The sequence below is a fragment of the Babylonia areolata genome, chromosome 25 (genome assembly GCF_041734735.1).
Source record: "Babylonia areolata isolate BAREFJ2019XMU chromosome 25, ASM4173473v1, whole genome shotgun sequence".
In the NCBI taxonomy this organism is placed as follows: Eukaryota; Metazoa; Mollusca; class Gastropoda; order Neogastropoda; family Buccinidae; genus Babylonia; species Babylonia areolata.
The window spans coordinates 16282768-16296243 of NC_134900.1; the positions used below are offsets into that span (position 1 = coordinate 16282768).

Here is a 13476-nt window from a genome sequence, read left to right on the forward strand (position 1 = left end):
TTTTTTTCTTGCACATGATACAACCCCCTTTTCCACACGCGTATCACATGGTCAGTTAGCAAATTATTATTGAGTAGAAAGGGGTCTTCTACCTGATGTATGTTAACTTAAATAGTATTTTTATAATCCAAGACAGGTCATCTTTTCACTGTTAGCCATGCAAAATTTGGCCAAGCAGAGCAAACCAACAGGCCTAGTTTGCATCAGTTTGACATGGTGCAGTATACGACACCAAATAGTATTTTTATAATCTAGACACATCAAACTAACAGTTCAGAGTCTGTTTATGTGAATTGAACCAAACTCCAATGAACGAAAAATCGGAATATATGCAGGATGTCACTGGACGTCTTATAGTTATAGTTATAGGCACTATGGCAACACTTTTTGTAGGACGTCAGCTCATGTCTTACTGGCATTCTACTGGTTAATAGAAAAACAATCATAATCAATGGTCACCCAAACACCAACCCAACACCATTTGGATGCAGTATATCTCCCTCCTCCATTCAGTTAAAACATTGTTTGATCCATTTATTTTCCTAACAAGAAATGACTGGGACATGGGAATGGATGGATAAGAAAACTATGCATCTGTACATGTATGCATGTATACTCATGCTGAGGGAGAGACACAACAGCTCAATATTGCTTATGATTTCTGAGAATAATAAGGTCCCCACCCTACACAGGGTCTATACAAAATAATAATGCATGAAAGTGAGAGAGAGAGAGAGAGAGAGAGAGAGAGAGAGAGAGAGAGAGAGAGACAGACAGACAGACAGACAGACAGACAGACAGTCAGACAGACAGATAAACAGACATAAACAGTAACCGGATAATGGGAAAGAGGACAACACAAGGCAAGACAAAATTCTTTATTTCGAGGATAATAAATATATAAGCACAGGTGTGCTTTTTTACATCCAGTCCCCGCCCTGAGTAAGGTTTACACTGCACAACACTAAATAAGATTAAAGCATGGTGTTTGCAGAAATACATAACAGAGGAGAAAAAAAATCCAAAAAATTATCTTTAAAAATGAAAAAAAAATGAACACACACGCACACACACACACACACACATGCACAGAGAGAGAGAGAGAGAGAGAGAGAGAGAGACACACACACACACACACACACACACACACACACACAAACACACATGGCATATTGGCACAGCAAAGTGTTAGTAAAATGCATAGGAAAAAATGAACAAAATGAAAGAAAGAAAAAAAAAACAAAACACAGAAAGCACACCGAAGCACAAACCAGAATGGGGGATGGAGGGTGAGGGAGGTTCTCAGTCAACCATACACATTGACAAACAGTATCCTTAAAATGAACGATTTACATAACACATTATGGCATAAGGTGGAAAAGGTAATGTTTTTTTCAGGTGGCTGGACAATTGCGTGTGAGACACACACACACACACACACACACGCACACAAAGAGAGATCGTGAGAGTGAGAGAGAGAGAGATGGGGAATATCCGTTCCAACCAACATTTTCACGTCTGCTTAAGAGAACAGAAATACGCACACATACTGTTTCTGACTGTATTTATTTACCTCATACTCCATTAAACCAAAAAAAGAAAGAAAGAATTAGAAAGTGTGAACGCAGAATAGTTTTAATCAATCTATACTGAGTGAGAGTGAGAAAAACAGGAGAAAGAAGAGGGAATATCCATGCTACCAGACGACATTTTGACAACTCGGACACTTCCAGTGTACCATTTGCACATTGTCTAGATATCACTTAATCTGATGATATACCTCCATTGCCTGGCCAAGCTCAAGATCAAATGTGACAACGCAACAGCAATGGATCCAATTTGAAAATCGGTCCCATGGCAAAACTGTCGGGGACTGAAGTTCTTCGTCGTAATTCCTTTCTTGTGTTTCGTCCATTGCTTCCATTTTGTTTGCTTTATTTAAAATACTCTCCAAAGATAACTCTAAAATTGTTTCTGATTTCATCTATTGGAGAAAACTATTCATATTACCAAAAGTTTCGAGATGCGAATAAGTACATGTCTTTGCTTATTAGTAGTTTCAGTATGAAAACACGTTTCGCTAAGTATACATTTTGGATATTTGCTATATCCAGGAGAGTATGTTGTGGAAAAATTTCAAGATGGCTGTCTCCTGAAGGAAGTGAAGGGGGTTGGACAAAATGGTCAGTGTGCTACTTTTCTTTGTTTGTACTGTTAATAAGCGGATAAGAGCGTGTTAAACAATTCATAGTTTCTCCGTGTATACCATTGAAATAACTTTGTCGTGGGTTTTCAGATTAAGCAACAACACGTCCTTTTTCAGCAAAGAAGTATGGTGGTGTAATTTATAAACAATCGTTCATTCAATATAGAATTCAGTCTTAAACTTCACTGTTACAGACATTGAGAGATGAATAAAGATCAAGGCGGTTGTCTTCTTAGATTGTAAAAGCTCTACTCCACTTCCTTTCCCAAACCCAAACGGTTTCTTGTTTCTTGCGTTTGTGAATAGTTTTCCATTATGATATGAAGTGTACCCCGAGATCTCCGTGGATCCACAGCAGAAGCGAAAACTAATGAAACCAAAGTCATAGACAGCGGAATCCGAAACAGAATCGCACTGGATATTGTGAAAGCGTTAACACTTTATTTTATTTTACTTTATGGGGGGTGAGGTGGTGGTGGTGGTGAATAGTGAATTTTCAACATGTATCAGCAGGTTGAAAAAAAAAAGCAGCTCTTTTTTAGGGGGGGGGGGGGGGGGGGGGGGGGGGACGGGGTTGGTTTTTCTTGTGTTATTATTTCAAATACGGCCAAATAGAATAATAAATTATTCATCTTTTAAACTGATCACACCATAGTTTAATAACTTAGTGAAAAAATAGTTATCTTTGACGTTAAAAATGATCACACCTTAGTTTAATAACTTTGTAACAAAATGATAAACAAAAGAAAAAACTCTTACACTTGAGAGTTTTTCTGTCACACCAAGTAAGCAGGAAAATGTTTTGAATGTGTATGATGATACTAATACCAAGAGTATGAACTAAGACACTTTTTCACTTTGTAAAACTAATGACTCCCACTGTTTAAGTTTAGCCAGTTTAGCTGTTATAACTGTCTTGCATTGTTGGGGGGTAAAAAAAGACAAGGGGGGCGGGAAGGAAAGTATTCCAACTCCAGTGTATGGAAATTGTTTTCTGATTCTGCCTTCCAGCAGATAAGAAATCTCCTTCCACCTGTACTGCCGAGGAACCTGTGGAAAGCATTCAGTCTCCTGTTGAACTTTTTTGTCAGGCAGTTTGAATTGGTTCTTATACAATGCCCCAAAGAGGTAGTTTTGTCTTGTGTCACTCACTGTTTGTTAGGAGGGTTGTGTCCTGTCCATGTTGAAAGAGTCTTAGACACAGTCCTTCCAGCTGTTACCACAACCAAGCTCAAAACAGTCTTGACAGAAGTCTAAAGGTGAGACAGAGTGTATGCCACAGCTGACAGTATAACTACAGATTCTGTACCTGTAAGTAAGTAAAGTTTCATGATATTTGACTTATTCCAAACTCAGTGATTTCTTTTGATTTAATTTTAAATGTATCAGTATTTTATTTAATGAGTACACATCTATTGACATATAGCACACTGTTAGTACTGTTACATAGAAATTCAGGACATTTATTCTTCTATTCCCACGGTTGTTTTAACTAGCGCAAAATTAATGAAAGTTATGTTGTTATCTGATCTACTATTTTTAGGAATTTTTTTTATATCATCATTATATAAACACAAAAAAATTCTCAAGTAACACTTTGATACTTTGGCAATTAACAGTTTGCCACTTTAGCAATTAACCCTTTATCTGTGACCAGATTCAGAGATTGTGATGGAGATGGTAGACCTCCCCCACACCCACCTTTTCCTGCCCAGTGATAATTCATTATAAGTAATAATCACATTTGAGTCATGGAAAACATTGGTTTTCTGGTTTTTGTTTTCATACAACCATAATTATATGTGAAGCTGCTGGAAACTGTAGACTCTGGTGCATAGGTGTTTTTGTTTGTTTTTCTTTTGGGGGTGAGGGGGGAGGAAGAGTATTAATATTATCTTATATCTATTTTGTTTTCCGCCTTAGTCATTGCATCAAAAGCAAGTCCACTGATCTAGAGATTCGTTTTTATGTTCTTGTATTTTAATCCATGTGAGGCCTTTTACTGCATAAGTGGAACTGTCTTATTGCATTAGCCATACAAATCGGCCAAACAGTGCATACCAGTTGGCTGTAGTTTACACCGGTTTGGATCATTACTTAAGTACACCAGCCAAACTGGGAGTGTATGAAAAGTGTTTGTATTTAGATCATGGTTTGTTTTTGTTTTTTTAAATTTTTAATTTATTTATATATTTATTTTTTTTGCTGCCTCATCATCCCTGCCATTTCAGTAGTATAACCCAGAGTCTGTCATCCCAAGTCCCCATATACAGACATACCCAGGTACATTTGCTGCAGCCCCAGTGCAATGTGTTCATGTTATCATTTGAATGATTTGAACTGGATGTATTCTGCATGTTTGCTCTTTGCTAAGATGCATGAAATCATGTTCAGGTGGAAGAGGAGGAAAGTCTGCGTCCTAATATGTGTGCGTTGGCAATCTTGTCATGCCGACCCAACTCGCACCCTTTCCAAGAACGACACATCTCCCTGCATGAGCCTATCAAGATTGGCCGCTCCGTGGCCCGGGCTCGCCCTACAGCAAGCAATGGGATATTTGACTGCAAAGTGTTGTCTCGACACCACGCCATGCTGTGGTATGAGGCAGAGAAGGTTTGTGCTGTTCTTCTTCACAAATAGTTTGACGTCCTTTTTTTTCTTCTGAATTTGTGCTGTTTTTCTTCTCAAATACTTAGATGTTTTTTTTGTTCTAAATTTGTGCTATTTTTATTCACAAATATTGAAATAGTTTGATGTTTTTTCTAAGTTGGGATTTTGACAGTAGTTAGGAAATATATGTGTGCGTTTGTGTGGATGTGTACATAATCCTTTGTGCGAAATTATACTGCAAAGAAACACACACAAAAGCAACAATAACATTAAAAAAAATGACCAGTGATTATACAGAGGAAGAATTAAATATGAAATGAATAGTGTCTTGTGAGTGGAAGTATGTGTGTAATCCCTCTCCTCTCTTGTTGAACTGCATAAACGTTAGAGACATTGGGTTAATTCAAGTGAAGGTACATTGTGAAAGTTGTCATCAGCTCATTGAAATGTGTTTCTTGGCAGTACCATTCCATTGACTGACTGAAGGTAAAGCACAAACATTAGTGATAGTGTTTTAATATCCATGTGTTTAATATCCATGCAGTTTTGAGTATCAGTATTGGTAGCTCAAGGAATCGTCACTGTGTTCGGACAAATCTTATACGCTACACCACATCTGCCAAGCAGATGCCCAACCAGCAGTGTAACCCAACGCACTTAGGCCTTTAAAAAAAAAAAAAAAAAAAAAAGAAATAAAAGAAGAGGTAAATGAATATTAAGAACATTTTTTTTTTTTTAATACACACACACACACACACACACACACATATATATATATATATATAAAAGATAAGATGATGATGATAATAATAATAAGATAATGATGATAATAATAATAATTATAATTTATTTAAAAAGAAAAAAGATCCAGAACTGAACAGACTTCACATTCTGTGTGGCCACAATGATTAGTATTCTTACTCTAAATGCTTGTGACAAAATCTGTCAAAGCCGCAAACAGCATTGTTGATTAAATCATACTTCACCAAGTCAGATATGATGAAACACAAATTTCTTGTATAAAAGTGTGTGGGTGTAGGGGCTTGTGTTAAAATCTGTTTGGTAGAGTGGGGGTGGGGGGGTGGGGGTAAAGGAAGTTTTGGAAAACAAAGTTTATATGTTTTTTTGGTTTTTGTTTTCTAATGATGATTGCATATAATGGTTGCGTGGGTGAAAAAAATGATCAGACATTTACTTTATATCCCCTTGTATAGTTGTGTACATATATTTCACAAGCCCATGTTGGTGACTAACAAATGACCAAATTGTGGTCAAGCTTCACTTCTGATGACTGATCCTAAAGGTCACATTGCTAATCATTGTACTTCCCACCCTGATACACCAGTGAGTTGCGATGCAGTATTGGAAAGCCCTGTCTAAGCTGCTGAAGCTTGTAAGTTGCTGTGCACATGTTGAGGTTTGAAATGTTATGTTATGCAATTCTCTGTACTTAATACACTTGTGTGGACATTTAAAACCTCTCTTAGGGCTCCCAGAGTTTGGTTTGTTTTTCTGGTGTTAGTACTTTTTATGAAAATGGAGAAAAGGGTCAAGATGTCCTGAATCATGTGGTGTAGGTTTGTATTCTGTGTTTAACGAGGAATATCTTCTGGAAACATGTTATTTATTTCACTGCAGAGCTTAGTGTTAAACTTTATGTATGTTTGTTTTATAAGAATCTGGAGTTGTTGAAGCGGTTTCTGTGAATTAAACTCAGATTCATCCTGTGCTTGTGTCTCTGTGTGTGTGCCTGTGTTTGTGTGTCTGTGTCTGTCTGTTTCAGTTAAAAACAACCAGACAAAGAGAACTGGTTTTTGGTTTGATGATAGAAAAGATTACCCACTAATTATTGACCTGATTGGTTTACAACCAGTTTTTAACCCAGTGTTCCATATTTGTGCTTCCAGTTTTATATACAGGACACAAAGAGCAGCAATGGAACATTCATCAACAATCAGAGGCTGTGCAAAAGTGGCGAGGAAAGCCCAATGCGAGAGGTCTTCTCTGGTGACCTCATCCAGTTTGGTGTGGAGGTCATGGAGAACAACCGTCGGGGAGAAAAAAGTGAGCTGTCACTTTTCAGTAATAAAATAACAATGACATAGCGAGAACAACAGCTCAAAACAATAACACAGCTAGAACAACAGCTCAACAACAACAATAATGCAGCAAGAATGACAGCTCAACAACACAGATGGAACAACAGCTCAACAACAACAGCACAACAACAACAGCACAGCCAAAACAACAGCATCAAACCAAGTATAACAAACAGCCAGATGCTACCAGCCAACCATGTAATTTTGTGCATTCAGTCACAGCGGCTGCGTTTGTAAAACAGATGGCTTTCATTGTGTATGGGCTAATGTAGATTTGCCAACTTAACTATGAAATGTTTAAAGTAACAATACCATTTTGCTTGTGTTAAGTATTTTAAAAAGAATGTCATGTTTTTCATAAGCAGTTTTCCTTGCTAACAAGCTAACAGCGTAAATTTATCTTGCTAAGTGTTGATTATTCCACTTTGCGTGTTTCAGTCACACACGGTTGCATCATTGCCACCATCACTCTGTACCATCCGGACGGCAGAGAAGCCAAACCAGCGTAAGTCAAAACAGTGACAGTGTATCCATTCCTGCCATCTAACTTGATTTCTCAGTGAAACTTTAAAGATCTTTTTCATTCATCGCTGTCTATTACAGTTAACTGCTCTTGAAGTAAGTCAGTGAGGCAAACCCAGTATGTTGCTTCAAAGCATAGCCATGCCCCCAGTGAGTCCATTCCCATCACATAGCATGGTTTTCAAAGTAAAAGTGTAACCTTCAACCACTTCCTTATTAACCGATTTTGTTGATTGCTTTAAGAGAAGGGCAGTAAGACTGTGTAGTTTACTTCTGTCAGCTTGCATGGATGTGGAAAGCTGTGTATTATCACAGTTGTATAGCAGCAGCAGTTTATATGCCTGTCTGCAGTCACTGTGAGCACTGCCACAAGCTTTCTCAGTTCTGGTAGAGTTGTTTGCACAATGCAAATGATCAAAACACTAACAGTGTATTGGTTGGTGACATTTCTGATGCATCCATTATTGTGTCTAATTAAGGGCACTTACACGCCTGTGGACTGAGTTAGGGTGAAATGCCTCCTCACATTTTGTAATCAAGTCAATGGGGTGGGAGAGAAGAGGGAGGGACGGGAAGTCCTGTGACATATCCATATGTTTAGTTTTTCTAGTGTTGATTCACTCAGTTGTAGGCTGGAGAGTGGAGTTGTCCTGCAGGATTTCCTGGACTGTAACTATGTGTTACATTGACTGGAGTACAGAAAGTATAATTAGAGCATAATTAGATGCCGAGGACTGTGCAGTGTTTACTTTGAACTTGTGCATTGTTCACTTAAAACTTACAGAACAGTGTTTGAGGCTATCCAACTCTGGTAACAGTTGTCTGTGACTGAATAACAGTAAAAATAATGTCTCCATTCATTTTAAATAAGCAGTTGTATGTATGTTAAATGATGAAATAGAATATAAAAAGACTGAAGAATCTGCTGCCTCCATGATTTTGTTGGATATAAATGTCATAAGAATGCCATAGAACTATAAAAGTGAAGCCAGAGACAGTCATCATGTTCAAGTCAGATTTTACAGGGAATGATGAATTCCAGGTTGATGAAAATCATTGTGAGAAAGTAAAATGGGATCAGACAATAAATAATGAATTTAGAAGGAAAAGTGTTTCGAGCAACAGTGTGTCTAGAGTGTGAGGAATCACTGTGTTGAATCAGTATGGTAGAGGCCAGTTTATAGGTCAGTAGAACCATGGGCTGCTTGCTCACCTTGTTGGCCAAGAAATCATCTGGTCAAACACTAGAACCCAGGTGAGTTGGAAAAAGAAATTTAAACAATAGTCTTTAAAAAATGAATTTGGTGAAGAAATGATTACCAAATATATAGAACAATATATAGAAGGACATAGAACTTGAATTTGATGTCATATACTGTACCATGTCAAACTGATGCAAACCAGGCCTATCGGTTTTTGACCAAAATTTTGTGGAAGCTCGGTTATAAGACATCTAGCTATTGGTCTGTTGTCTGCTAGCCAGTCAAATGCCATTTCCCCATTTTGGTCGGTTCTTGCATAAGTTCTTTCTGTCTACCTGTTTGTCTCTTCCCATCTCTCCTGTCTCTTGATCCGGGCTTCCTCTTGTCCACAGTACACATGGCAGAGCAGAGCAGTAGCTCACTTGACACAATGTAAAAACAAGATCCTGCTGTGTCTTGAAAATTTGTGTAAAAAATGTAGAGACTGATGTTTTTTGACATTTATGTACAAGATGTTTTGTTCCTTTCAGACCTTTCCTGAATGACCCCAACCAGCCTGGCACCACAATCCAGTCACAGGATCTCTATCAGCTTGCTCATTATTTACAAGTGAGTCTGTGCTGCATGCTAAATTCTTGTCTCACTTTCTATTTTGTGGGTTTTTTTTTATTGATGCTTTTGTATTTTTTGTGTTTTAGTTATGAACACAGAGGCACATGAGTTTGTGCCGTGCACACATTTGTATTTGCTCAGAACTGTAGCATACATACATTTCCTCAAAATGGGAGATATGATACCAAAATTATAAGAGAAGCTGTGATGTGTGGGCATTAATAGTTCACTGTAAACAATGACATACCCCCATAGTTAATTACAGAGAGAAAAGGAATACATAAAGTTACTTTCAGAAAGGATCTGTTTGATAGCAAGGTTTATTTTGCCTAGAACTCTCCTACACATCCCACACTCATGTTGTTTATGTGAATACCACTTGTATTTTGGCATACGTATGTTTACGTCTTTTCTTTTTTTTTCTTCTTTAACCCCATTCTCTCTCGTTTTGTTAAAAACTGGCTACAGCTGATGTTGGGATTTTCAGTGATCACTGCCATCTTTGAGAATTATAAATTATTTATAATTTGTTGATACTGTTCCCAAAGTAGACAGTGATCACCACAGTTTTGACTTTAGGGGGCTCTCTCATTTCAGTTTAAATTGATTTCATATTCTCATTTAATTTTGACTCTTGTGAAAGTGCTTTGATTTGTCTGTGCACAAGATTCATCACTAAAATGGATGCTGTCATTATTGTTGTTATTATCAGGTTTTTCCTTAACTATCTGTTGTTGTTTTGTCTGTGCACTGTGTGTGTGTTTGCAGGAAGCTCTGCACAGGGAGAAGATGCTGGAACAGAAGCTGGGCAGTCTTCAGCAGTTGGTTCACAACACACAGGAGGCAGCTGAAGGGGGGTGGCAGGTCAGTCAGTCAGTTTTATATTGTATTATTGTATTGTATAATGTTTTTAGTGGGGTTTTTTGTTACTGTTTTTTTGTCAAAACAGATTTCTCCACATAAGATTGAGGCTGATCTCCCCAGGGAGAGTGTCGCTACAGTGCAGTGCCATCATTAAACAAAATCTTAAATTCTTAGAAAGATTTTTGTCTGCAAGTGTATTTGTTTTTCTATCAGAGTGGATTTTTCTACAGAATTTTGCCACGCACAACCCTTTTGTTCCCATGGGTTCTTTAACGTGTTTGAAGTGCATGCTTCATATGGGACATCAGTTTATCATTTTACCTGAATGACTAGCATCCAGACCACCATTGTAGTGGAGAGAAGAAAATTCTTGGGTTTGTGGGATTCAATCCAGCACCCTCACGTTCTCTCGCTTCCTAGGTGGATGTGTTACCACTAGACCACCACCCACTCCAGGTGGTGAACATCTCAGGGACACCTGTGGTGTCGTGTTCAGAATGTCTGGAGTCATTGCTTCAACACTAAAAATAAGAGGATGATAGTAGAATTGTGTAGTACTTCTAAAGAGGCACTTTACAGCAGTGGCAAGATAAGGAAAAGTGATCTGGGCAGACTAATTGGGGAGGTGGCACAGTGATAGTTTTTCTCTCTGTCTTCTTTTCCTAAAACAGCAGACTGGCAACTTCTGTATGCTGCTAAAGGGGCACGCAGAAAATTGGTGATGTCAGTTGTTTAAGAGACTATGTTACTTTAGCAGACACTGTGTCAAGTAAACTTTTTTTTTCTTTTAGTATTTGAAAGGTGAGAAGCGCACATAGGGCCCAGTATAGCGTGCGGATCCAAAGCCAGTGTATGGTGTTGTTTTCCAAAGGGGTTATGGCACATTCCCAGTATGTGTAATTAAAGGGGTTATGGCACATTCTATTGTTGACATGAGAAAAGTGATAGAGGAGATCGACTCGGGTGTCCTACCGACTGGCAGGGCTGAGAAACGCGGATCGCGTCGACTTCGTTCGCGAATTGAAAAGGAAAGCATCAATGGCACCACTGACCTGAGTATGGGGTAACGTACCCCTAGAAGTCGCCGGAGAGGGTGCAGGAGGTGGTGGAGGTCTGGAGTCGACCGGAGGAAGCGAAGGAAGTGGGGGAGGCGTCGGGTTAGCGTTGCTGAGAGGGCCAGAAATAGAGGGCCCAGAGTGTCAGCAAATCGATTTCGATTGCACCTTAATTTTAGCCCGATATCTCAAGCGAACCATATAATTATGTGACCTGGTTCGAGACAAAATTTGACAAAAAACAAGAACGCCAGAGAATCGACAGACAGACAGAAAATACGAAAAAACTTAGCCGTATGGAGAGCACAGGACAGGAGTCATAATGGCTGCCGGAAAGGTTATCGGCCGTAGTTTCGTTTTCTCCGCATAGGCAGATAGTAGTTTGCACAGGCAGGAATGTCAGACCCCTGCCGGAGTCTGCACTAGTTGGGTCATGGTAAGTATGTTATTTAAATGTAATTTTAGATAGAAAATTTCCTAAGTATTTGAAATGTGTATTCAACAGAGTATGTTTGAAATTCAGAAGTTGGTATCACGAGATAAGCTTCATGGTTGACAGGCATACATATTCATTTATCGTGTATATATGTGCATTTTGCATTCACTTTGTTTGTATACATATTACATATTGTTGATTTTATTGTGTGTGTGTGTGTGTGTGCAGGCACTGATCGATGAAGATAAATTACTGTCTCGCTTAGAGATGTTAGAAAATCAGCTTCATATTTATTCAAAGGTGAGTTATCACTGCTTTCCTATATTGTGATCATTGTTGATAAATTAATATGGTCCTTTAAACAGCTGATATGTAACCCGTCTTTCTGAGGTGTTGAAAATTATGGTGCTTATAGTCGGGTATTTTTAATATGATTTCGTATCTGAGTACTTTAATGACAGATTTCATCTTCCTGCGATGAATAGTGAGCAAAAGAGTTTGAAAAAATTATTGCAGGCCAGTTGGTTGGCTGGTTGGTTTCAGTTACCTTGCAGGCACAGTTTTGTAGTTTTGCAGAAATCTTAAGTCAGATTCATAATTCATGATAATTTCTTTTCCTTTCTGTGTGTGTGTGTGTGTGTGTGTGTGTGTGTGTGTGTGTGTGTGTGTTCTTTCATGTATGTATTCATATATACATATGTATGTTTCCTCTGTCATTTGAACAGAACCACAGTGAAGACACATTAAGACAAGAGTTGGTAGCCTTACAAGAAGACAAGATTAACTACGAAACAACAGCAAAGGTAATTTTCTGGGTTCACATTTCATAGGCAGTAAAGTACATGCAGCAGAATGTGTTATACATAATTGATGAATCTTATATTGACTTACGAAAGAAAATGAAAAGAAAGTGATGTTGAATGTTTTTCAGTTATTGACCAAAACATGTTGAACATTTTTTTGATTAATGACCTGTGTATCAAGAATGATTAAAGGATTGATTGAAATTTGAAGATTGTTTCAAATCGATTTTAAAGTGAAGCTGAATTTTACTTTGTTCAATTACAGCTGAAGTGTTAAAGATTGGTTGAAAAAATTAATTGGAGATTACATTAAATGGTTTCTTGAAAGTGAAACAAGAGCATGACTCTATGCTGAAACTGCGGCTTTGAATGCGGAGTAAAGTATAGGCACACATGCTATGCTGATTTATTTATCATTCATCATTTATTTGGCAGTAAGTTATCTTGCTGTCTTTGCAGGAATCTTTACGACGGGTACTTCAGGAAAAGTTAGATGCTGTCACAAAGTTATCTGATCTTGAGGTACGATTGTTGGTGTGATTAGTTACATGTTTGTGTCGGTGCTGTGTACTGGTATTTTCAAGATTTCTGTCTCACAGTATATGCAGGCTATCTGTTTTTGTGTCTGACTTCCAAGGATTTTATGTTTTGACATTTTGTCCAATGTTACTCTGACTTCCTCTCATTCCTGTTGCTTTTATTTTATTTTTCCTCTTGCCTGTGTATCTTGGTAATGGAATTCACATGTTCTAGTAGTGTGGTTGTTGTTGTTTTTTACCCCTTCCACTGTTTCTTTTTTTCTTTTTTTTCCATCAGTGTGTTACATTTATTTGTCTGTTCATCTAAATGCCTTCTTCTTTCCTTATCTTTTCTGTCACTTTATATCTGTTTCACATTGTCAGATATTGGATTTCATTTTCACCTTTTTTTTTGTTTGATTATCCATAAATTTGAAGATTGATGAAGAAGGTCAGGTACATTCTCAAACTGATATACCTTTTTAAAAAAAAATATGTAATAGGATTTGTTAACCTTTTACTTTGTTGTCATAATCTTTCATAGTGTGC

General features: G+C 37.8%; 2 protein-coding genes across 10 annotated transcripts in view; one reads left to right on the plus strand and one right to left on the minus strand.

The window, feature by feature from the left end:
• LOC143299410 (protein DENND6B-like) overlaps positions 1 to 1907 on the minus strand; it is a 44791-nt gene extending 42884 nt beyond the window's left edge. For all 3 annotated transcript variants that reach the window (XM_076612593.1, XM_076612594.1, XM_076612592.1), the window contains exon 1: positions 1781 to 1907. In XM_076612593.1, the coding sequence (XP_076468708.1) occupies positions 1781 to 1786 (6 nt within the window). In that variant the 5' untranslated portion in view covers positions 1787 to 1907. The remainder of the gene's footprint in view (positions 1 to 1780) is intronic.
• A 220-nt stretch (positions 1908 to 2127) lies between these two features.
• Positions 2128 to 13476, plus strand: part of LOC143299908 (uncharacterized) — a 57687-nt gene continuing 46338 nt past the window's right edge. For 6 of the 7 annotated variants that reach the window (XM_076613416.1, XM_076613420.1, XM_076613417.1 and 3 more), the window contains exons 1-9: positions 2128 to 2183; positions 4601 to 4819; positions 6724 to 6880; positions 7354 to 7420; positions 9170 to 9248; positions 10020 to 10115; positions 11835 to 11906; positions 12332 to 12409; positions 12869 to 12931. In XM_076613416.1, coding sequence (XP_076469531.1) covers positions 2181 to 2183; positions 4601 to 4819; positions 6724 to 6880; positions 7354 to 7420; positions 9170 to 9248; positions 10020 to 10115; positions 11835 to 11906; positions 12332 to 12409; positions 12869 to 12931 — 834 coding nt within the window. In that variant the 5' untranslated portion in view covers positions 2128 to 2180. Of the gene's footprint in view, positions 2184 to 4600; positions 4820 to 6723; positions 6881 to 7353; positions 7421 to 8084; positions 8693 to 9169; positions 9249 to 10019; positions 10116 to 11834; positions 11907 to 12331; positions 12410 to 12868; positions 12932 to 13476 lie in introns of those variants that run through there. The other variant, XM_076613423.1, reaches the window with a different exon arrangement.